Raw genomic sequence first — 24,699 nt, 5'->3', positions numbered from 1 at the left:
TATTTAAAGAGTTGAAATTACTGATATATAGAAAATAAAAATACAAAATTAAACTATATATATAGGAATTTTTCCCGTAACACCATTCTTATCAAGATTTATGTAAGTACTTCTACCCCTAGACTTGAATGAGTGAGATTATAGTTGATTTAGATTTTAGGGGTTATTTAGAACTTAGGGGTTTAAGGTTTTACGATTTAGAGATTAGGTTTTAGTGTTTAGAATTTATGATTTGGGGTTTAGGGTTTATATTTTAGAATTTTAGAATTTAGGATTTAGGATTGTTTAATCAATTTTAATCTCAAATATTTTGGGGCTTAAGGATTTCAAATTAGAGGTACTTATATATACGCGCCCGCGCACAATATATATTGTAGTAATCATTTGTTTGTATTGATGCGTAGTGTAAGCTATGCAACTGTACATGAACATTAAGAAATAAGTTTCTCAATAGATTGGTACCCAATAAAAGAAATTTATACTCGTTGTAACATCTCAGTCACACACATGCATATCATCCAGGAGATTAAGACATTATTTAAACTGTGTCTATATTCACACAAAAAGATCACACTCGACGTATATATACGTACATTTTGTCCTCCCCTTGGTATTCTGTCCTAAATAGCCCAAGCCCACCTAATCAAAACCCACGCCCACATAACTGATTGCACTATAGATCCTGTCAACCTTAGGAGGAAGCTATGATGCCATAACCTTCTCATGCTGGCTTGGCTTCTAGTACATGAGGTGAGTCCATAACCTTCGCATGCTGGCAAGGGGCTTATCATACAAATTGCGATAAATTGGAGCTAATGTATTGGCACTGTTCCTTGTAGGACCATAGAACAGTGAGTAGGTAGGAGCAGGCAGCATCAACTACCATGTACCTAAAAAATTACAGAAGAAGATGTGGGCACAGTAAGACAGTTTGACAATTTATCGAACAGTTGATGTACATGGTTGTTTTTTGTGGTGACAGAGAGGGGAAATTGAATTCTGATTTCTGGGTCAACATATAGCTGTAGCACTAAATGGGTATATGATTATTACTGTTTTGGCACTGTCGCTCTTGTCCTTTACTACTTCTCCAGCAAAACAGGGGATGTGAGAAAACACGTGCTCCCCCTGCTCTGTCCTGCTCAACCACCACCAGAGATCATGTTAATTAATATAAACATAACATTAAACATTATAAATTCAGATTAAATTTAATATAAATTATTGAGATGAGATTCAATATTTGATTTCTGCAATTGCGTGACCGCAAATTCAGAGCATCTGCAGGAAGAAAACAGAGATCTTAGTGATGAGCTGTAGTATTTGTCCGTTACTGAAGCCACCCTTACAAGACTAGCTAGCGAGCGAAACTTCCTATAGTCTTTGGGATGGTTCCAGGCTGTGCATAATTATCGTAATCCCCGCTCATCGTAATCAACACATATCGTTATTTATAGGCGCCAACGACCCCTAGGCCGATGTGGTTAAGAGATATACTCGATTTAGTGGTACTTAACTTTAAATCTTTCACCCGCTTACTTACCAAAAAAAAAAGATGAGATATTTTTATAGGTCCTTGTTTACTCTTACTCGTTTACAAGTTCATTGTACTGGCAAAATCTAGTCCAATAATTGATTGCATTCCTACAGAGTCTATTGTGTGCTCAATACTAGAACTAGAAGATACAGTGAATTACAACATGTTTTGGTCTATGGATTTCAAATGACCGGTTTATGCTGATGCACATGCTTTGAGCAACAAATACTATCGTTGTGAATCAATCTATACCACTATGGGATATGGGCATCGCCGACCAACGAATATTATCATTGTGAATCAATCTATACCACTACTGAAAATGATTCTAATAAACAAACTACATTATTATATTGGAGTTCCAATAATACCTTTTCTTGGCTCATTCTTACAAATACTTCGTATTGTAGTTACTCAATCTGCATCTATAACCAATCTGATAGATTCTGAAGTGCCAACTGATGTCAAGGATGACCATGTCGGATTTGTGGCTTCTTCAACATTCTCTGTTGGTACTTGTTCCATACTAAAAGTAGGCTCAGGAGGCTATTCTAACTTTTCTGCATGTCCTTCAAGCATTTGGATTGCCTTTCTCATTGAGGGACGATCACAAGACCTTATCTGTATACACCATAATCCTACCACTATCATCTTCTTAATCATATTCTCCTCCTCCCCCTCTATGGCCTCCTCTACTTCTGTATTCTTTCCTTGAACTAATTCATGGTAAACCCACAAAGGAAAATACATTTGACTTGAATTATTATCTGTTGCTACATTGGGCTTCTTCCTTTTCCCTGACATTTCCATTAATAGCATGCCAAAACTATAAACATAGGCTTTGTAAAAAGCACCTCCTATTCTTTTGTAGATGAGCTCTGGGACTATTTATTTGATTCTTCCTCTTACCGCAGTGATAGACACAATGCTATCATTTGTTGAATATAATTTAGCAAGGCCAAAATCGGATATCTTTGGAACAAAATTTTCATCGAGAAGGGTGTTGTTAGCTTAATGTCAAAGTGTAGGATCTGTATGTCACAACCTTAATGTAGATATTCAATCCCTCGTGCAACCCCAAGAGAAATTTCATACATGTTCTTCCAACTTAAGGAGATATGCCCCTCTCGAGACAAAACATACTTGTCAAGGGATCCTTTGGGCATGAAATCATATACAAGAGCATGTTTTGTTTCGTCAGAGCAGAAGCCAACGAGACTCACCACATTGAAATGATGAATCCTCCCAATGGTTGCAACTTCATTAATAAAGTCTTGTCCATTAGTTTTGGCTTTGCCCAACATCTTCATTGCCACCAGTTTGCCACTTCTGAGTTTCCTTTGAAGACGGATCGAGCCATAGCCTCCTTCCCCCTATTTGTCCTGAAAACGTCCTGTCATCTTCCTAATTTGTGAGTAAGAGCCCATTACTGGCATAAAATTATTTTGGCTTTGGAGGAATTTTTCAAGAGTGTCATCCACTGATAAATGCTTCCTACGCCACTTGTAAACCACAAGGGCAGATAGACATAGAAACCCAACTATTGTTCTCGTTACAAGAAAGGGTCCTGCATCGAAAAACCATATACGGCAATCAGTGACAAATATAGCATGACTAAGAAATGTCGGTGCTTCTTATTGGGTGAAAGGGAAAGTAGCATATATTAAAATTGCATGAAATTACTTCATTTGGTGTGTGTCTTAAAATCTATTTGTTCTCCTTCTCGCCAAACTAAAAAAAAAATGGTTTTTTAAGTTCTAATCGTACATGGTTTTTTAAGATCACCTTGTGCTTTATTGTCAGGCGGGCTGAGTGTATGGCTGTCAGCAAGATGAAGAGGAAACACACCCAAAATCAATAAACTAAGCAGATATTCCGGTCAAAACACTTGACTGTAATGGAATTGGTAGGATTCTCACCTTCCGGAAGCCAGTAGTTGACAAAATCTCCGAACTTGCCTGGAAAAGTAAGTCATATGTATATATGTGTAAGTATAACTGAGAAGTTAATTCTCAAAAACCATCTGGTACAATTTATGGCTGAAAAGTGAAATCCCCAACATATATATATAGGTAGCATTAATTTAAATGTCATGAACTCTGTCATCGTATACCCTCACTACTAACAGTTTGTTTAGCATGTCAAATTAAGAGCTTAGAGTAAAAATTTTGAATATGTTATCGATGATCGAAGAATCAATCAGCAGAAAATTTACTCACATCGTAAGCCACACTTGCAGTATGCATCGCTTCTGCAGCTTTGGATAATGGTGTTGTTCTCTAGACGACAATAACCTCGTCCTCTACAAGCAGGCGCAACACATGGAATTTCATACCAAAGAAGCTCAAAACCATAAACAAGCTTCTTATGGATGTCCATGTAAGAAAAGTTGTAGTTGCCATGTAAAGTTTGTGTATGTGACGAAATCAATGGCACACGAGACCTTCAACTCCATAAACGTATGATCATTACCAACCAGAACATAATGATATGATCTTGTGTTGTTGGTTGAATTTGTATGGATTATACATGGAGAATTAGCATCCAGCCATCCACATAATCAGTGCCTAGATTTCAGTGGACTTTCACAGCTTACATAAGCTAGAGGGTAGAGTTGGGGAAACCAATACAGCGAATACGGGCAAGCACCATGTCGTACATATGCCTTTGTGTAAAAGGATTGGAAAGAATTGATAGGCCTGGAGGAGCAATCACCATCCTGGAAGCCAACATCGGCAATCCGGATTGTGCTGTTGTAGTGTCGATTGCCTTCACCAAGTATCTTTCAGAATCGAAGCTAAGTATAGTTTGATTGTTCTCGCAAGAGAGTTGGTGGTTGGGGTCACCACAGTTGGGTGAGTCTCCTTTGAGTCGAAATGGGTATGAGATGTTGAGGATATTGCCACATGAAGAAACATGTGCACAGTTGTAAGGTATGCGTTTAACATCGTAGAATTCATGCTCATAGACATAGGCATAGTTGGAGCCAGAGGAGGAGGAGGAGGAGGAGGAGGAAACCTGGAAGAGGATTGCAAGAAAGGCAAAGACGGCTGCAAGGAGGAGAAGCTTATTTTGAGACATTGAAATGTGACACTAAAATAAAATTTACGTGGAAGGAGAAGCGGGGCCGCCTGCAGTACGAATTCTCTTTGGGGCTTGGGCCCACCAAAACTTTGGCTGGAATGACTTCTTTCGGTTGATTTTGACATCTTAGGCCCGTAAAAGGCCCAAGATGATAATTCGTGTTGAGAACTCTGCGACCTTCTCTGTGCATGAATATTGACTGGTTCCATTAACTTGAAATCGCATGCCATGATCTATAAATCAAGGTGTTTCCTTTGCTGGCTACAACAAATGCCATAATCTATAAATCATTGTTTCTGACTCCTCTTTTATTGGATACTATGACCAGACCACCATTCCTGTGTGAAGATTTCACCTCATATCTGATTGATATAACTAAATCACTTGACATATAAACAAAAGGTATAGTCCCTCTCACACAACTAATATGTAAATGGATCTAAAAATCAATAACGACAATTCGAGAAGGACAAAGTTGTGATGATTTTTGACCTAAAACGTACAATGAAAATTACATTAAATAGAAACTTTGGAGGATTTTTCCTAGGGTAAGAACCCCCCATCCACCCACACTCAAGAGCTGGGTTTGGCTCCATTTTTATTTATCGGGATCTAACGCCAGCCTTCCTCATTACTAGAACCCAAGAGGAACAGTGAGTACCCAATTTATCACTCAACCTAAGATAAGTCGATGTTTTCTAAGACATATAACACATTATATTTGAACCAAATTAAACCCACCCAAAATTAAGAGGTTGTTGAATTTGATATTTTCATAAACATTGGATATCCTTTGGCATATTGTGTTCCATTTCCTTGAATGATAATCAGGGACGGATCTAGAAAATTGTGTAGGGGGTTGGTCTATAGAAAAGGATCAAAAGGTTGGTGAAATTTTTTTAGAGCTATTTAATGATATGTCAATAAAAAGTAATCAAAATATAACCATCTTTTAATATGAGGATGAAGTCTTACAATTTATTTCCAACTCCAAAAGACCAAATCATTTTGCCTTTGAAGAAAATCAGATGGAGAATCCATTTGATATATATATTTTTAATTATGTTATAAAGGAAGTTTATCTTTACCTTCCTTTTGCTTCAACCGGTCACCGGTAAGAATTGGACCAGATCCAGGGTCTATCTCGCCAGAAGAACCGACACCTGTGAATCAAAAAATTTAAAAATTTCATTATGGTAAATAGAGAGAAGACGGAGGGCCCTTTAAGTTTTACCAGCCACTACACTGGGATGGGATCGAGTGGTGGAACCTGCACGATATTTACATACGACTGCAGCAGTCATTTCAGATCCGTGGATTCTACCGCTTCTTAGTTTCCTCTCTTCTTCAATGGCGATCTGACAGCAACTCCTTGCTTTGAAAAAAAAACAAAGAAAAAATCTTTCGAAAAATCGAACTCTCAGAATTAGTTACTCTCGCAGAGATCTCCATCACTCCAATATCCTATTCCGGTAAATTCCTCCTCTCTTTCTCGGGAAAATGAGGATTAAATTTATGTTTTTGTTCATTTTCTGTATTTCGTTAATGATTCATTCGTTTTATGTGTGTGACTTTACAGTCAGGGCACTGTTTTGTGATCTGTGCTTGTTTTCTGATGATCTGGTAACCGAACATAGTTTTAGTGATCCTTTGATTTGCGGCTGATTTGTGGTGGATCTAAACGGCTTATTGTGGGATCGTTGATGATGGAGACGCTTGTTGTTGTGGCGCAGCATCGGAACCAGTACAACAGTGGGGTCAAGTCTCACGGGCATGCTGATCGGGTCGGGTCATCGCCATCTAGAAAATTCAGGGAGATCAATTGCCGGGCTTTTGAATCCGGGGCAGGTATTCTTCCAACCCCGTATAAGTTTTACTCTACTCCCGTAACCAAAGACGCTCCTCCTCCCTCACCTAAGACGGCATCACCCCGAACTGATGTTTCACACTTCTTTGAAACGCCACTGTCCAAAACCAGCAGCTTCAAAAGCACTCCAATCCCTATCAAGACTAAGTTGGCTAAAAATGGAGAATTTTGTAATGATGAGATGTACAAGGAGAACTTGTCATTCTCTGAGCGTTGGGCTGGGCCTGCATATTCGAACTCTCCTCCTCCGAGTTCTCTGCCTATCCCCAAATTTTCAGTGAAGGCAAAGCGGACTGTGTCTCTAGAGTTGCCTGGAAATAGTGATGCCGATATTGACTTTCTTCACCCCACTGCCAAGTCTGCTCCTGCTTCCCCCACCAGAGCACATAGACCTTCTGGGAAAGAACTTTTTAACGGTGTTGATTCTGCGACAAAGACTCTGCGCCGCATCCTCAATCTTGATGCTACTGATGAGTAACCATTAGAGACTTTGTGTCCTGTAAATAATGTGAAAAAGGGGGTTAGTGTTAGATTGTATATAGAGTGAATAAGTTGGTTGCTAGCGTAATCAGTATGAGTTTGTTTAGCTATCAGTCTTGGTGGTACAATTGTCGTTCTTTAACTGGTGGCGGCGGAGGCAAGTGTCACTCATGGCTTTGGTGGGTCAAAAATCTCCATATCTCGCATTGCGGTGTTAGAGTTTATTCTGGAATTGGTTTCTAATGATTCTCGGCTTGGGATTGGGATGGAAGGGCGCACATAATGTTTTCAGGAAGCAGTGGATGGTGATTCGCGTCATTATCCTGAACAACTGATTACAGTTTAATCTATTGCAGTGAAAGGAAATCCTACACCTTTGTTTACTTCTGAAACTTTATGTCTTCAGGTCATTGGTATAGTCATAGATTAGTTGATTCCCTGAAGTCAGAACTTTCTCTAGTAGGAACTAGGAAGTTAGGTTTTCTAATACAGGTTACTGTCGAAATTCTGTAGATATCGCCTTAGCATTCAAACAAATCCATAGGTTTCTTCTTTTGCTATTATCTTTTTTATTTCTTTGGTCTTAACTTTAGAGTCCTTTCATTCGGTGTAGTTTAACCAGCTATAACCTCACTGTTTCTTAGTTCAATCTTCCTTGAGTGGCTGCTTATGTTGTCACCTTTCTGCTGTAGCTCTTACTCTTTTGGTCTTCTGCTGGATTGGCTACCGAACTTCCGTCATTCTATCTCTTTATACTTATGTAACTTTTTTTGTCTTTGTTTCTCTTTCTGTTAGGACTTTGGATTTGACTTCTTTGCTTAAACTCTGCATAGGCAGTCTTCCCCCTTACCATCTTTTCTGTTTTTAAAGTTGAAAAGTGGGAAAGAGGGGTACTGAATTTAGTTGTTCGTCTCTTCTGCTCTATAAGTTCCTAAGGTTTATATGTGTTGTCTATCCTGTTGTATCCCTATTAGTTTTCTTCCTTTTGAGTGGGTAGTACTGCTCGACTTAATGGTATTCATTACTTCCAAAATCTAGTGGAGATCTTTGACCTCGGCAAGCTAGTCATCAGGTAATAATTCTTTACAGTTTCTGCAAAGATTTTCTGAATTATTAATCAGTGTTTGCACTTAAAATTGTCAATTGATGGGTAGTGATATTTGCTTGTAATGTGTGTTCCAGTGAGCTTGGCGAAGAATTTGGGAGGCTATTTGGCTCATAGTCGTCTTGATGGAACTAGTCTCAACTGCAAGATGTATTAGAACACGAGTATGTATCTTGTCGCGTTTGTATGTGGGAAAATACTACATATGTGAGTGAGGCTGTCAGATCTTGTGCGCCAACACTCTTTAAAGAGTAGTGGAGTGAATATGTTGTTGTGTTGAAACTAAAGCAGTTGTGTTTTCCTGCTGTCATCCTGTATCCAGCTATGTTAGCTCTTTTATTTTTACATTATTACAAAATTTGTTGCGGCATTTTTGTATCCTGGTGGACTAATTACCTCATTGATTTTGTTCTTATGATAATATTGATGATGGTACCTTTAATGTTGTTCTGTGCTTATTTGGTTATTTCTATTTGTTTGTTAAAGTAGGTTGTGATCATTGACCCTTTTGGAATGAGAAATGCTCTTACTTTGAAATTTTGTGCACAGAAAGGAAAGATCAAGTGCACTGCCCCCTTCTTAGGTCGACCTCCCTTTGATTAGGATGTCAACCTTTGAATGATTGTAATATAATGTTTATATACGCCTTTGTAAAAGCAATGTGTTTTTAACTTTTTATATGGTTTTTGATGAGAATGTTATTGGGATGTTTTATGCCTACAATTTGTGACTTCTTACAAAACGTTGTGCAATAGGACTGAGCTGTAGTTTCTTTGGGCTCTCAATTCTCTTGTAGTTTTTTTTAGCTAAATGGCCTTCACCTCTATTTGATTCTCCCCTAGTGTTCTAGTTTTCGGGTGTACTAAGTTTTTAGCTGTTGGCTCATGGCTGGTACTGGCACTTGTTTCTTTTGGTTCAGCTGAATTTGAAAATGCTATGAGCCTATGAGCAATCTTTTGAGATTTGATGTGGCCTTTGCGTCCTCCCTTATTTGTAGATGCTCTCCGATGGATATCCGCTTATCCGCATCATTGGGTACGGATACGGGTACGGATAAATGAGTAAAATTAGTGGATATGGATAGGAAGATCTTTATCCAAGCGGGTGCGGGTGCGGGTATGGGGGAGCACTCCCATTTACCCACTACCCGTTTACCCGCCACAGGAATACTTTTAGTCCTACCTAATTAATTGGTGGTATTGAGGTATTCTCATGCATTGATCTTATTCAAAACCGGAAACCCTATTGGCCGGGTAAGTGGGTGCGGGTACGGGTATTTGGCGGTTATTATCCGCCCGTTAATGGTTAAATACCCATTCATAAATGAAATTAGCGGGTACGGATATTTGACGGTTATTACCCGTGCCCGGCGGGTGCGGATATGAACGGTATTTTGCAAAATATTAGCGGGTAAATGGCGGGTACGGATTTGGACAAAATTTTTGCGGGTAGTATATGGATATCAAATATTCGTCCGCTACCCTACCCGCTGCTAGGGATGGCAACGGGTCGGGTACCCTTCCAATTAGTGAATACCAAAACCGTTTCCATTTAAGATACCCAATACCAAAACCGTTCCAAAACCGTTTAAAGAACCATTTAAATTTCCAAAACCGGAATCGTTCCATAACCATTTACCATCGGGTACCCGTTTACCATTTAACTTTTAAAATTTTTTTTATTTTTCTATAAATGTATAATTCAATTTCTTAAAAAATAATATGACTTATCATGTTGTTCAAGTTTGAATGTATAATCTATAATTTTATTTAATATGCTTGATCATGTTAAATTTATCATCCTAATAATATATATTTACATATATGATTTATAATGTTATTACTATAATTCACTTTTTTAATTAAACGGTTCGGGTACCCTAAACCCGGCATCAAAAACCAAACCCGACCCTAAACCGTAACGGGTTTGAAAATCAAAACCAAAACCGTTTCCAAACCCTATAGGATCGGTTTTCGGATTTTAAATGGACCGGATATCCTATGGATAATGCTCGGATCGGTTTTTTTTGCAATCCCTACCCGCTGCCATCCCTATCTGTGTGTGTCACTTTTATGATGGGAATAATAAACCATTATTGAAGTTGCTTTCTTGTGCTTGAAACTTTCAAGCATCTTAGGGTGACCACCTTTGTGCACTCTCTTCTATTTACTTCTTTTCTTAATGCATCGCTTTCTTGGGTAGATTGTTGGATCTGCTTTTGAAAGTTGTGTAGCTTTATCTTGTAGACATTTTCCCAAACGCCTTTTCTCAATGGTTGTCGAACAGCAATTTATTCTTTGCTTTGGGTTCCATTTTCTTGACCTCTCATTACTCCCCGTTTACCTTCTCCATTAATTTTACGTCTGCGCAGGGAGGCGACCAGTTTCCCAGAAAGATTCATGATGGAAGAAAAATCAACAAAATTATTCAATTGTCAGAGGGTGAGATATTACTGAACTTCTTAACAATTTCCTAGTTAAAGTCTACCACCTACCACTCATCATTCCAGACTACCAGTTCTTGGTTCACAAAAATATTTGTTACTGCGATCTGTGGACTTATTTTATTCTGGATCTGCGGCTTTCGTATTAAACAAATCTGGCCATCTGGGTATCAGCCAAAATAATATAAAACTCTATTGATTGAATTTGGTTAATAACAAGAAAAAAGATAGTGGCCAGATAATATTAAGGCATATAGTATGCATCAGTGCACTGAAAGCCAAAAACTTTGAGAAACCAACCACAGTCTTTATCTTCAGAAAAACAAAAAACTAAATAAGAACAAATCCTCTTTACAAGAGCTTATCCTCTCTTTTATCTTTATCTGCAACCGAGAGAGCTTCAACATCATTAAAAAAAACTACCAAGAAAGGTAAAACAAAAAACAGACAAACGAACTTCCTGCCAAATCAATATCTTCAATCCGAACTGAATCATCCTTCATAATCACCCACGTGGGAAAGACATAATAATAAACCGCTTCTCTTTTGATCTGCAAATAATCTCTGATGAATTCTATCAAAATTTTCAATTCTCTACTTCATCTAACAACATTGCTTGGTGCCGGCACTCGTTACTGCAAAAAGCTTGCTCTCCTCTGCATTAACATATGAAAAAGCTTTAGATCTATAAAAGCTACACCAATGAAAGAAAGATCAAGTCTTTGAAACAAAGAAGTAAGAACCGACCTGTAAATGAAAATGTCACTCTTCTGATCAAGATTTTTCTTGCATGTGTAGCAGGAACTGAGAAAGTCCTTGGTTCCAGAGTTTGGCTTACTGAAGGAATAATGGCTCTCCACAACGAAATTACCAAATATGTGGGTTGTTTTAGGATTATCACCGTAAGAGATCACTCGAGTGTAATCCTCAGAAAGCTCCATCTCACTCACAGACAAATAGCCCTTGGAAACTCCATCAAAATCCTCTGTTTGGATGCCAAAATGAATGGCAGCAGACCCATTTGGGGATAGGTTTGGATTCCTGGTTTTGGTCCCAAAATCAGCCGGAGATCTAGGAGACCCAAGTGGAGAAATTGAAGATGGAGGCAAGGGAGGGATTTGGATACTAAGCTTAGCTCCAAACAAGACCTTGGGACCAGGATTATAACCAGAAGAAGAAGAAGAAGTTTCTTCAATGGGTTTATCAAGAAGAGCAAGGGCAATGCCTTTGGTGTCAAGTTTCTCTAATGGGAATTGCTTTTCCTCAATTTTTGGGGATTTGGGTTGGTTTGCTTCATACCAAAATGGGTTTTTGAAAGGATAGACTGGTTTGTTGTCAAGGATTGAAGTTGGACTGATCATCATCAGCGTCTCATGAGTAGTCTCACCATGACATTTTGTAGTGAAGGCTTTGAACCTTGGAGAACCAAAAAAGGACTGAACTGGTTTTGAGTATTCTTGCATGGGAGATGAAGATGATTGAGACCCTTGATGATCAGCCATTAATCCTTGTTTTTTGGTCACTCTAGATCTGATATTCCTCAGCATGAATACTCTTTTACTAATCTGCTCTGCAAAACAAGGGAAAGGAATATCAGAAGAGAAAATTAGACCAAAAATCACATAACATGATAAGATCACAGTAATACTAACCAGATATCACCGGCAACTGCTCTTCAAGTCATCAATTAATGCACAAAGATCTCCAAGTCTCTGCAGCTTCCATGGCTAAACAGTGAAAACTTGACCAAGAAAACAAACAAACAGAGCATATATGTTCACCGCTCATTTTCCCATTCCTGTTTTGATTCTCTCTCTCTTATTCCTTCAAAAAGAAAAAGAACCAATCTCTATGACAATAGCTCACATGCAAACCATGAACAGACTTCCATATGTCATTTTTTGTCAAGTAAAGATAAAGATCAGACCTTTCTCTCTGAAACTTCAACTTTCCGTCACTCTTTTCCCATTATTGGAATGGGTTTTTCTCTACTGTGTCATTTCTCCCCATTTCCATTGAGAAGAAGGATAGAGAGTGAGAGAGAAAATTGAGCCACCCTAAAAATTGCTTGGAAAGAACAGAAAAGAAAGAGCTTATTATAACGATCTTATCCCTGACTGTATACTGTCACTTTTTTTCTTCATAAAATGATGTGATTTTTTGTCGTTATTGTGGGTGAGATATTGGGAGGTTCGTTGTCCTGAGTCCTGACCAGTCCATCATGACTGCAGAACTGTAAAGAGCCATGAACGCACGCACTTGAAGGGCCAAATTTTTGTATTTTTCACTGCTCCCACAAGTTTATAGATTGTTGTACAATTGTAGCCTTAAATTGGCTTAAAGTACTCTGCTTCCGGTACTACAATATTTGTAGTCGGCACTTTTGAGTTTTTGTACTATAACTCTACAACAAAGCACCCAGAATATAAACCTCAGGGGATGGCCGTATCAATGGTTGATATTCCGTGTGAATTCTTACATCTTAAGTTCGAAAGCTTTTGTCAATATTTTGTGGTCACCATCCGCTAGTTAAATATCAGCTACTTACCTTGATCCCCAATAAGAAACTTTTGAAAGTATAATGCTTGTTTGGTATGTAATCCAATGGAAGATTGTCATATTTGAAAATTAAGTTGGGACTTTTTTTTTTTCCTAAGAAAGGGCTACAAGAGGGGATGGGTGTCAAACTCGTGTTGAAATCACACTCACATCAACAATATTATCCGTTTTGGATTTATCTTAATTTCATGGATGCATTGAGTCTACACCACTTTGTTCTTCATCGACCGTCTCACTTGATGGTACTTGAGTCCATGAAAAAGTCTTGTTGGTAGAGTGGGGAGGGTTTGTAAGGATATTTGATCCTCACGTCTTTTTGATGTGGGATTCCTAACACTCTCTAGTATTTGTGGGCTTTGTTATGTCATATCTAACTAGTGGAGTAGATGTTATGTTCAACTGGACCGAATTGTTCTGATACTATATCAAAAATCTCAGCCTATACATGCCAATCATATTGTCCCTTTGGGTTATTCAGTTCTTGTGAATATATCGGGCATGCATGAATTTATTTTTCATGAGCTATCTCACTTAATGATACTTGAGCTCATTGTTGTAAAGCAGGTCCTTTGAAGATAACATATAATAGAGCAATAATAGACAGAGCAGTGCAAATGAGCCATTGGTTGAGTGGCAATGACTTTGCATGTCCCTGACTGAGGTCATGGGTTCTAGTCTCACCTCCTCCGAATATTTACAAGGAGGTGTGTGGGCTTCGTCTGCCCCTATGTGGGCTTGATAGTCTGCCCCTGCGTGGGCTTGATTTGTGCCTCCTGCGTGGGGCCTGTTGACACCTGTACTTTCAGAGGCTTGATCTGGTGGTGTGTCGTATACTCAAAAAAAAAAAATAGACAGAGCAGTCAAAACAATAAAGAGAAAGAAGAATAATACAAAAGGTTTACATGGTTCGACAAGTGTCCCTATGTCCACGAAGTTAGTCTATGGTTGATTTCCTAAGAATTCGGGTTCTAGATTACACACAACTCAACTCCCAACTTAGTTTGCTTAGGGGTCAATTAAGTTAGGAATTCGAATAAGCCAATAAATTTTGGTGTATAATGGACGGGAGATCCGTCTTAAGTTGATATTTATTGAAAGAATAATAATATAAATGTCAATGTCGTTTTATCGGGTTAGCTCATCCCCTAATGATGATAAAACCCTCCTCTAAACTTTAGTGCGGTGTGTATATATATATATATATATAAAACAAAGAGATCAAGAAATGAAAGAAACTGTTATGATTACCATTACTTGAGCACATGATGTAACTAAACTTGCCCTTGTTAACCTTTTTTTAATCGAGGAATCATCTAGTGCAGTATGTTTCTTAGATAGTTGAGTAAACGTAAAATTTGGACGGTAAAAAGCCAAAAACAAACCATACTATGCTAACAACGATGTAAAACTGGATCAAAGTCAATACGAGTAAAATAGGACTTTGAACTCCCATTCTTAAAGGCACAACGAAGCAACTATCCGTCACCTTAACGGCGGAACGAAACAACTATCCGTGCTGAGTCTAAAGAAATACCTAACCGAGCTAATTGTCTATATGAAAAACGAAACGAAAGGATAAAACCTTCTATTATCCATTTAAATAACTAATAATTGCTACAAGAAACGCAAAGATAATGATAAAGGGCCCACAAAAATTGGGTTAGGTGATGACAAGTCCATCTTGTAGTTGCTTGGTTTACTAAGCAATGGTTTCCCCAAATTAATTCATGGAAAACTTGTTTATTTACACGCAATTTCCCTTTCACTACTTCCCTTTCATTGAGAAAAAGAAAAATGATAATTTTCATGATAGTTGACAATCATACACCAAAATTAAGAGGGCCTTTGTGTCCAATCACATTTCTTTCATTAATTTTCTTATCATCATAAATAGTATTCGAGAGGGACACTAAAGTTTTTTATTTTTTATTTTTTTATAAAGGAAAGCCGGAAAGGGATGAGGACTAGAGAGACTCGAGCTCGAGACCTCTATGAGATACCACATATATGAGTGTCATATGAGCTACTCGTAGTTCTCAAAGGGACACCAGAGGTAAATGGTCAATTAATGCAAACTGGTGTTTTTTTTTTAATTATATAGTAAAACTAATATTAAATCAAAATTTAGTTGATAATTGCCATTTTTTACTTGAGATTTTTTTTTGTTTTGACATAAAGAGAGAAGGAGATTATTGGTCTAGGTATTTGGGGGCCCAATCTTTTCAAAGCAGAGCTTTGTGGGCCTTACTCTAATGTCTGGGTGGTGGACCCGTTTAAAATAATGATAGGTAATTTCATACATGGACCCTGGCTTGCCTTTGCCATTTCTGTGTGTGGGACCGCCTACTGTATTAAGATATATACCTTAATGGGGAGTTGAGCCCACTTAAGCCCAAATGTTTCTTACTTTTTTGGCCCACTGGCCCCGCACTTATGTATGCATTTATTAAATTGGCCGATACTATTGTCTCTCTTTTCAAGTGTCTAAGCTTGCACCTGATAATTGATATAGTGTGAAATATTTTTTTTCCGTAATCGAGGAATTACCCAGTACAACATGTTTTTTGGACAATTGAATGAGTATAAATCTCGGTCATCAAAACAACCTACACCATGTTGGTGATCGGTAAGACTGGGTCAAAATCCACGCAGGTAGAGACCTAAAAGTGGGACAAGTCCATGATCTACAAACAAATATCTCAATTGGTTGTTTCGAACTCCCGACTTTGGATACTGTATGCCCTAAATTCGGAGAGACAACCAACTACGAGCAAATGGTTATGTGAAATACACATAAACAATAAAATGTGGTGTATGCTACCATAGGTTATAGTTTCAGCCCATTTTTTGTGGTTGGTTTTTGGATTTGGTTGTTCACAATATGACAAGGAATATTATCTGTAATGGGGCATAAATTTAGTGTCATTTCTATATGCATTTGAGGTGATGACGTCAAAAATAGGCCCGACCCTATTAAACGAATCAGTTAATCAGACAAAGTTCTTCCTTCCTGATCGGTTGCCTTCCTTTCTGCACAATAAGCAAACGTAAGCTTCGGTAGGGCCCCGAGGGTGTGCTCGGGGGGCCCTCTCCGACGCTCAAGTCAGTACGGTACTAAACTTGGGAGGATGGCTCGCTATTCGGAGCTTTGCCTCTTGCTCAGTAAGTAAATTTGAGTGCAGGAGTTAGGATCTTTACCTGAGGGTAGAGGTTCCCCTTTTATATGAGCTTGAAGTGTTTGAGTTGTAGTAAGAGTCAGACTCTCTCTCATTGGCTTTCCAGAGGGTTTCTTGAAGGGTAAATTCCATCCGTATCACTCTTCCAAAGGGAGTTGGACTCTGTTGAGGGATGGGGTCCTATTGGGACTCTTCATTGTATGACTTGGTATATACCTACTTCGGTTATGTAGGGACATTACCAAGGCAACACTTCAGCGTGATAGAAGCCGGGTCAGATTCATTGATTTCAGTATATAATTTTTAGAGGAACCGAAGTGGGTACTTCGGTTATGACCGAAGTGTACCTTTCGGCTCTCCCTTCATCCTGTCCCAGCTGGCACTTCAGTTGTCACGTGTCATAGTTTTATTGGTGGGGTAATTTTGGTATTATCATGAGACATCAATTCGCTGTCAAATTTTCTATACAAAGTGTCTTCCTTTAGTGGCATCAATCTTTCTAATATGTCAATACTTGTCCATGGCAATTATGAGGATAATAGATGCTCTGTCAAATGGTGGTTCTTTGATTTATCTTTTTTTGTTGTTGTTGGGTCTCTCTCATTGCTTCATGTCTTCATAATGAAGCCAAGTTTCTTTCATTAATCTCATTAACTATACATTCACAGATAATTCTGTCACATATATTTATTTTAGAGGGCAAAAAAAAAAGAAAAAGAAATAGATAATAAGCTGTCAATTTATTGCTACTTGGCAAGACATAATTGGAAGATGAATAATTTATGACCCCATCGTCTCCATCATCAAGAAGTGGAAGTCCCTTTCTTGGGTGTCCAATGCATGATTGCATCTAAATAGGGTTCTTGTCAGGCTATAATATAATAATTTCAGTGTGATCAGATCATTGAATGAAGCACTAAAACAAACTAATCCTATATTTAGGTAACGTAAAATGCAGGTCTTTTGAGGGATAATATTTGATGCCAATCCGTAATGTTTATGTGATGGTAATATTCTTGTGTCCATGCGTTGGATTTCAATCAAACTTATCTTGTCGTCAAGTGAAAATATTTATGCGCGCATAATTTAAATTTAGACTCATATCAAATGTGTAAAGGGTAAATTTGTATGATGTTAATTATTCCGTTAAAAAAAAAGATGGTTGTGATGCGAAGTGATAACTATGCCTTCTGACCAAACAAAGGAAATTTTGGCAGGACTTTTAACATCATGATTATTATTATAATAAGTACTTTTGGTAGGACTTTTAACATTAATAAGATATGTAGTGAACAATAATATGATAACTTGACGTTGACACAAGGATGGCCTACGAAACGAGAGATGGTATTGAAAACTATGTACACATTTGATAGATACATGTATGATTTTGTATGTACATTAATTAGGTCTACTTTAATAGCCTAAAAATAATGCTTGAGATCGTAAAAATATAATATCCATATTTTACTCCTAATCAACGTAAAGTGTTGGGTGTTATATGAGCCTTATATGTGTGTTTTTAATTAATGGTTATTTCACATGACACATAGATTAATTTGGGGTTAAAATGGAGGTCATATTTTAAGGATTTGTAGCATTAATCGATAGCTTAATTAGTGAATATCTGGAACCAAATCGTATGTACTCCGGAGGTCCTGAGTTTGATTCCACTTGAAGTAATACCCTTGTGACCATGCTATGAGCTTTAACTCAACTTATCATGTCGTCATGTGAGAAACTTCCGTACGTGCGAGCTTGATATTTCGAGTTTAGACCCATATAAGTTATCCAAATGACAAATTTGTCTGATGTGAGTTCTGAATTAAAAAGAAAAAAAATCTACTTTTATTATTAGTTCAATATCGTAATGAGTACTGAGAATGAGATGTACTTTTGTAACACTTTAAGACTAGTTGGCTTCGAGAATAGGAAATAGCCTGGTTGGTTAGGTTGTCTGCCCAGGACCTTGAGGTCCAGGGTTCTATTCTCACCAGGGGGTTAATGGGCAGAAAAGCCCAGCTTTCGATACCAAATGGGCCGAATATGACATGAAACAAGAACCGATCAAGTATTTAAACAATTGAGCTCACTACAAATTGATTTCCCTCCTAAACATTCCAAAGATCAACAGAAAAACAAGTACAAAGAATACAGCTTACAAACAAAACAAACAAGCAGGAAAGGAAATAAGGTCATTCTTTGGCCTTCCAAAAGGACGCAACTTGGCAATTGATAGCACAATTTATGGAGACCTAGATCCTCAGAAATGTACATCCGAGAATCGTTCCGCGACAACGAGACATTGGTGCTCCCTGGCGCCAAGTTGGTCTCTCGCTCCCAACTGTCAAAATATCGACATCAGGCATCGGCTTGATATCCCAATTCCACCTGTCAGGGCCAATCACCCCTCCAATTATGTATATTTCGTCCCCGAGACAAATCATTCCAAATCCGATTCTCCTTCGAAATTCTGAGGCAGAGACCACCACCTTCCTCACTTCCTTTTCCTGCTTGAATATAAGACCATGGCTCAAAACATACAGAGCACCCTGAACAACTGCCATTGGACCCTGGAGCCAACCATAATCCTGAACAGTCCACCGAGGTCCCGTATGGTCCCAGACTTGCAATGTCGACAAGCCCTTGTGCAAGACATGAACCTTTCCCCCAAGCACTATCCCCGAGCATGCAGAATTGTGACTGCGATGGAGATCAGGCATTGGGATCCATACATCCTTCTGTGGATCATAGATTTCTGATTGAGATATTGATTTTCTACAGCTGGTGAAACCACCGGCAACAATGATCTTTCCATTCAAAACACAGCATGCAAACATAGCACGGGGGACAAGCATTGAGGCACGCTGGGTCCACTGACGCAGTACAGGGTCATATGACCAGACCTCATCCGTGGCGAAACTCCCATCATGATCACCTGTCAATGGGTCAACAGCATCACTGCCCCCGCCAAGCACAAACAGCCTTCCAGCAGTAGACACAGCACCGAAATGCGCAAGGTGTCTAATCTTTGAGGGGAGAACAGGGAGGGAAATCCAAAGGTCTCGGAGAGGGTCATAAAGTTGCCATAAATTTTCCGGGTCAAAAGCACAAACACAGAGCAGATCCTCGGATGAACCAAGGTCCTGTCGGGCTTTAAACAGCTCAGGGCCACGAACGGCAGCTCGCCAAGAATGAGATACAAGCTCCAACTTCGGATGAAGATAGAAGGGTACCCATGCAAGACACCTCAGTGCCACAGCGTCGGGAAGACCTTCAATCAGTCCAGACATGCTAATCACAATATCATTCGTTCAAGATGATTTTTGATGGTAGTTAGTTGCTATACCGAAGACAGCAATGTCCTATGCAAATCTGACACATCAAAATAATGCAAAAAAGAAAATATGAGAACCAGTAATATGTATTTAGATTTGAGCAACAACATATTAATCTAGGAGCACTAGAATACTAAGAAAAACCAAACTATCATATTTGCTTTACATACATATCTTTCAAAAGTTTTAAAAGAAAAGCAATCCTCCCAATATGAAACAGTCATTGCTGGTCAAAATGGTGAAAAGAATAACAGTAATTGAAAAGCGAAAAAGGCCAAACAAGCTATTTAAGAACAAAAGGAACTATCCATTGCTATGAATAATTTGTTTTTTCATCAGAACATAAACATGGTATTGCGTAATACTTAAATAAAGGCAATATAAATTTCTGCCACTGCTTTTCTTGAACAATTGTCCCTTAAAATTCAATCATTCGTTGAAAACCACAAGTTAAAAACATATTTGCTGCATCATTTTGCATTCAATGCATAATTTGCCAGTGGATAGGGAATGCATTTCATGTTAACATTGTCAATAAAGCAACCCAACATAATGTATCTTTTAGCAAAATTTAAGCATTCCTAAAAATAACAATACTTATATTTCTGAACTTTCTCAAAAACATTCATAATTGTTATTTTCAGATAAAAATTGAAAATCAAAATTAATCTTATGATAATTTCCCAACCCACTGTAAGCGAAATAAATGAAATATAACTATCTTTCTTCACAAAAAGAACTATAGTTTGTATCAATCCAACCAAAATAATAACAGAGTAACACATAGCCATCCAATATTCCAGTAACTTTGAAAATGTATTTAGAAAACTGAAATTTCAATATGGAAATCGAATTGATGGATATAAGCGCAAGAGGTAATTCCAGCCCTACGACTCTCAAATTCAAATACGACCCTCACATTGCAAGGATCTTCCCAGAAAATTGCTTTGTCTCTATTTTCTTATCCGCTAGTTGAAATTCATATGTGCCCTTCCATCGGATTAGAAATTTAGAATGCAATCCCACTTGACTGTATTCAATTATATTGAACTGGCATAATAAAAAATAAAATAAACCTAGCATTCATACAAGCACTTTTTTCTAACTATTTGCATGCGCTGAGTAGTGATGATCATGATATTTTTAGCCTCTTCCTGCGCATACCAAGGAGAGGTAAATTTGTTTCCATTTCTAATCACTAGCCTTTAACTTCTCTATTAGCATCCACTATTTCAAGAATTTGAAAAGGCTTCGTGTTCATCAATGTCACTACTATTTCCACATCCTTTACTAGAATTGGGAGACTATTGAAATGAGAACTACATCGAAATCTAACCCCTGTAAATCTATAAGTTGTCATTGTATTATTATTATTAATAAAGAAATAATACCAGTATTAAATGAGGTGTACCAAATCAGAGTAATTTACAAGAGATGAGATATACTGCATCAAGTGGAGAATTTTCATCAAATGTTGCATGATCTACTACAGGAAAAACAAAAAGAAATGCCACCAACAAAACAAGTACAAACACATATTAAGGAACTTCTCCCTTCTCACCTTAAATCAGGTACTGAAAGAGCACTGATCAAGATTAAGCTTACAGGAAATCCACAGAACACGCATACGATAAAAGATTTGTTCCAAAAATTTGTAGCCTGATAAGAATCTATGAAAAATTATCAAGATTAAACATTTGATGAATAATCTCTTTTAAATCACAATATTGCCGCATTTACTGGAGTGCTGGACATAACAATTTCACAAGAAGATAACATCGGAGTCACTATATCACACAAGAAACACAACAGAAACTATTATATGAAGGAAAAAAAGACACTTATGGAGAGATTTTTAATTTTCCATTTTGAGGTATAAAATCAAACGTATTTTCTGAACACCCACTGAACAAGAACTCTAATTTCACAAGAAGCATAAAAATACAAGTACCCACTGATACACCGATCCATGCTCAACATACAAGTTCTCATATCAAAGCAGTAGACTTGCATGTCCCCAATCCAACACAATCGACCTAAATTCATCACAACATGTAATTAAAAGCCCAAAAATTATTTGTAAGCACAAATTCACGCAATTCAAAACCCCCAAATCCCCATTCACAAGTAAACAATATCACATAAAGGCCACAGAAAACTGCCTCTTTTGCACTTTTGACACGAAACCCGCTTCAAGTTTTCAACATTGGCACAATGGGCGCCCAAAAAATTGCAAATTTGAGTAGAAATTAAACGCAACCGGCAATTCATATTGGCTTCTTCCCTTTCTGACTTTAATACAGCGAGAAATAAAGGTATAGATGCTTTTACCTTCAGAGGAAAGAACGAAGACAACACTAGATTCGGCTACGATTGCCAAGATTCGACAGAGTAGCGTAGGATTGCCTGGGAAGAATTGAAGATACGAGAGAGAGCGACAGATAGAAGGAGAGGCGAGTTTACAAAAACAAATGTATTTTATTTTTCTTTCAATTAATTATTTATTATTTTTAAAAAATTATATATAGCTAATTTAAATAATGTTATTGGGAATTTAATAGATACAAAGTATCTGCAACCTGCCATTTTGGTGTAGGCCCTAAACAAAAGAAAACAGAATAAACGTTTTAGGATATTCCAAGTTCCTCTCTTGCCCCCACTTCAATGTAAAAATTTCCCCTTTTTTTTTTAAAAAAAAAATTCCAAATAACATTATGTGTGTATATATATATAATAACATTATGTTTTTGGAAAAAAAAAAAAGCATGAGCAAAGCTTAATTAGAGTCCATAAGAAAGTGGAAAGCAAATAAAAGTGGCTTATCCCCACTTTGCCAAGATACTTAACTAATCCTACCAAACATGATCATTAAATTACACTTTATAGGTTGGGGATTCTTCTTCTTCATTTCTTTTCAGTTTTCGCTAATCATGTTTTTTTTTAAAGTCAAATAGACTCATAGATAGATGAATCTACATGTATACACACATATATTTAGTCTATCCAGATTTAATCCGGGACAGTGTTATTCGGGTAATCTCGATGTTGCCCAGTGTTAGTCTGATGCTTTGTTCTTCGGTTTTGTAATTTCTCTATTAATGTTTGTAAATTCCTATATCTCTAACATGATGCTTGGTGTTACGTTTGTTATTATGGAATGCAGTGTTGGGCTTTAAACCCTTTATTAAAAAAGACACACATATATAAAGTAGTGTATATATATATATATATGCAAGTAAGCCGTCAACACCAATGAGTCAATGACAATCAACCTAGCTCCATCTTACAACCAAATCTCATGTATCATAATTTGTTAATTTGTCAAATCTTTATTGATGAGGTACATATGAATAGTCCATCCAATAACAAAGAAAGAAAGAAGTTTCTCTCAAAAGAATCACTCACACACATATGAAAGTAAAATAATTCAAAAGGAAAACAAAAATGGGTACAAGATATCAGAATGGTCTACAAAATATGAAAACAACTCCTCTTCACCAAATACAAACAAACAAGAATATCATAAAGAGTATAGCATAAATATATGCTTACGAAAAATAACTGAATAATCCTCTTCACTCCATGAACAGGCCACACATGTCTTCACCAAAACAAACTCAGAATATGACAACAGAGGAAGCAGTAGATGCAATGAAGAGAAGGAAGAGCAAGAAGTGAAGTGGTGCTTTCATGATCCTTCCATCAGATGGAACATCTGTTGTTGGTACTGTTTTACTTCCTGTCCCTGCATCATCATAACCAATAAGATGTCTCTCAATGTTGAGTATTTTACATGAATTAATAGAACAATCTACCTCATATGCATTGTGCAATTGAGTCTATAAGAAGCCTGCATTTAAGTTTGCAAAAAATGGGCATTTCTGTACATGAAGATAAGGGTGAAAAAAGTCGGTCACGGTCATTTTTTTTTCCTTTTTTTTATATGAATTTAACCAACCGATCAATCGGTTATTGTTTGTTATTTCGATTTTCAGTCGTTTTTCGATCGGTTCTTTGAAGAAAGAAATATGTAAATTTTTTTGAAAATAATCGACTGATCAGTTCGGTTAGCTTATATTGGTAATTTGTGTACAGCCCTACCTGAAGGAACAGTTGAGGTTGGTGGTGTAGTTGCTGCAGGTTCATCAGGAGTTCCATTATTAGAAGAATCTGATGGAGAACTAGCAGGAGATTCTGATGGTGAACTGGCAGGGGAACTTACTGGTGGAGCTGCAGAACTTGATGGTCCATTAGCAACAGCTTGAAACACATAGGAATCAAAATCATGTCAGCAACCCCCACTTTCCTTTCTGTCTTGAGCTCAAAAATTACCAAATGTTGTAATACAAAACTTACCATTACACTGACTCATTGGTGGGGTTTGCACATTACATGCACCAGGGAGTGAAAGAGCAAGAGTTTGGTTTATAGTTATTCCCAAATTAAATCCAGTTCCACTCAACAATGCACAGAGACATTGTGGCGAGGACTGGATGACATTTCCAAGCTGTGTGCAGCAAGAAGATGATGGAGTTGATGAATTTGCTGTTATGTAGTTGAGGCAAGGTGCCAGGCTTGTGATTGCACTAGTGCAGCCTGACTGAGCTGCAGCTCCACCACATAGCAGAGCTACCAGGACCAGGGCTAGACTTGTATCGATCAATCTCGAACCCATTGATGTTTTTTTTGGGCTAAATGGATTGTTCAAGAAGTGAGGAGAGATTGGTTTTGGGTGTTGAGAGTTATGGTGTTGATGGTCAAAAAATGTTTGATTGAATTTGGTGAGAAGAGGAGGAGGGAGATTGGAATTATATAGGAAAAGTTAATGGAGAAAGACAAACAAATTGGTACAAATAGGATGACCAACTTCAACCAAACTATGGTAGTTTAGTAACTAAAACAGCTTTCAGGTATAAGAATTTTGTTTTAATATTGTTTGGGTATTCATAGAATCACAAAATTGGAAGTTTTATCACTAGCATGCCCCATATATACCTAACATGAATTGTTAGTGTCAAGCAATGTAAATGCAACAAAAGCTTTCCAATTGCTTGGGGATAGCCTAATTTGTTCTCTCTATGGACTTAGGGCGTAAAGAATCTTGCTCAAG

The 24,699-nt window shown here is 37.6% G+C and overlaps 4 protein-coding genes and 1 pseudogene across 5 annotated transcripts; 1 reads left to right on the top strand and 4 right to left on the bottom strand.

Moving 5' to 3' along the window:
* Nucleotides 1-2,033: 2,033 nt before the first annotated feature.
* On the bottom strand, nucleotides 2,034-2,937 carry LOC120006845 (annotated as a pseudogene).
* Nucleotides 2,938-5,880: 2,943 nt separating this feature from the next.
* Nucleotides 5,881-8,539, top strand: LOC120007735. Its single transcript, XM_038858141.1, has 3 exons — nucleotides 5,881-6,093; nucleotides 6,201-8,040; nucleotides 8,151-8,539. The coding sequence occupies exon 2, from the start codon at nucleotides 6,325-6,327 to the stop codon at nucleotides 6,964-6,966; it is 642 nt and encodes a 213-aa protein (XP_038714069.1). The 5' UTR covers nucleotides 5,881-6,093; nucleotides 6,201-6,324; the 3' UTR covers nucleotides 6,967-8,040; nucleotides 8,151-8,539.
* A 2,195-nt stretch (nucleotides 8,540-10,734) lies between these two features.
* On the bottom strand, nucleotides 10,735-12,603 carry LOC120008068 (protein MARD1-like). The gene is made up of 3 exons (XM_038858578.1): nucleotides 12,169-12,603; nucleotides 11,264-12,086; nucleotides 10,735-11,172 (listed from the first exon to the last, which is right to left on the bottom strand). The coding sequence occupies exons 2-3, from the start codon at nucleotides 12,061-12,063 to the stop codon at nucleotides 11,103-11,105; spliced, it is 870 nt and encodes a 289-aa protein (XP_038714506.1). The 5' UTR covers nucleotides 12,064-12,086; nucleotides 12,169-12,603; the 3' UTR covers nucleotides 10,735-11,102.
* Nucleotides 12,604-18,298: 5,695 nt separating this feature from the next.
* LOC120006917 (F-box/kelch-repeat protein SKIP30-like) lies at nucleotides 18,299-22,069 on the bottom strand. 2 transcript variants are annotated; one of them, XM_038857039.1, is made up of 3 exons: nucleotides 21,921-22,046; nucleotides 21,151-21,259; nucleotides 18,299-19,626 (listed from the first exon to the last, which is right to left on the bottom strand). In XM_038857039.1, the coding sequence occupies exon 3, from the start codon at nucleotides 19,542-19,544 to the stop codon at nucleotides 18,507-18,509; it is 1,038 nt and encodes a 345-aa protein (XP_038712967.1). In that variant the 5' UTR covers nucleotides 19,545-19,626; nucleotides 21,151-21,259; nucleotides 21,921-22,046; the 3' UTR covers nucleotides 18,299-18,506. The 2 variants fall into 2 exon arrangements, with proteins under 2 accessions (XP_038712967.1, XP_038712966.1); XM_038857038.1 differs by lacking the exon at nucleotides 21,151-21,259 and having other exon boundaries at nucleotides 21,921-22,069.
* A 797-nt stretch (nucleotides 22,070-22,866) lies between these two features.
* On the bottom strand, nucleotides 22,867-24,379 carry LOC120007956 (non-specific lipid transfer protein GPI-anchored 19-like). The gene is made up of 3 exons (XM_038858448.1): nucleotides 23,946-24,379; nucleotides 23,691-23,849; nucleotides 22,867-23,334 (listed from the first exon to the last, which is right to left on the bottom strand). Exons 1-3 carry the CDS (start codon nucleotides 24,262-24,264, stop codon nucleotides 23,207-23,209), a joined length of 606 nt encoding a protein of 201 aa, XP_038714376.1. The 5' UTR covers nucleotides 24,265-24,379; the 3' UTR covers nucleotides 22,867-23,206.
* Between the last annotated feature and the right edge of the window lie 320 nt (nucleotides 24,380-24,699).

The sequence above is a fragment of the Tripterygium wilfordii genome, chromosome 10 (genome assembly GCF_013401445.1).
Source record: "Tripterygium wilfordii isolate XIE 37 chromosome 10, ASM1340144v1, whole genome shotgun sequence".
Taxonomy (NCBI): Eukaryota; Viridiplantae; Streptophyta; class Magnoliopsida; order Celastrales; family Celastraceae; genus Tripterygium; species Tripterygium wilfordii.
This window is presented reverse-complemented; position numbering and strand designations above follow the sequence as displayed.

Excerpts from the sequence above, each read along its gene's own strand:
- LOC120007735 (XM_038858141.1), top strand. The coding sequence starts at position 6,325 with ATGATGGAGACGCTTGTTGTTGTGGCGCAGCATCGGAACCAGTACAAC.
- LOC120008068 (XM_038858578.1), bottom strand. The coding sequence starts at position 12,063 with ATGCTGAGGAATATCAGATCTAGAGTGACCAAAAAACAAGGATTAATG. Across the intron at positions 11,173-11,263 it reads AGTGACATTTTCATTTACAG|AGGAGAGCAAGCTTTTTGCA; the intron begins GTCGGTTCTTAC and ends ATGTTAATGCAG.
- LOC120006917 (XM_038857038.1), bottom strand. The coding sequence starts at position 19,544 with ATGTCTGGACTGATTGAAGGTCTTCCCGACGCTGTGGCACTGAGGTGT.
- LOC120007956 (XM_038858448.1), bottom strand. The coding sequence starts at position 24,264 with ATGGGTTCGAGATTGATCGATACAAGTCTAGCCCTGGTCCTGGTAGCT. Across the intron at positions 23,850-23,945 it reads ACCAATGAGTCAGTGTAATG|CTGTTGCTAATGGACCATCA; the intron begins GTAAGTTTTGTA and ends ATGTGTTTCAAG. Across the intron at positions 23,335-23,690 it reads AACCTCAACTGTTCCTTCAG|GGACAGGAAGTAAAACAGTA; the intron begins GTAGGGCTGTAC and ends ATGATGATGCAG.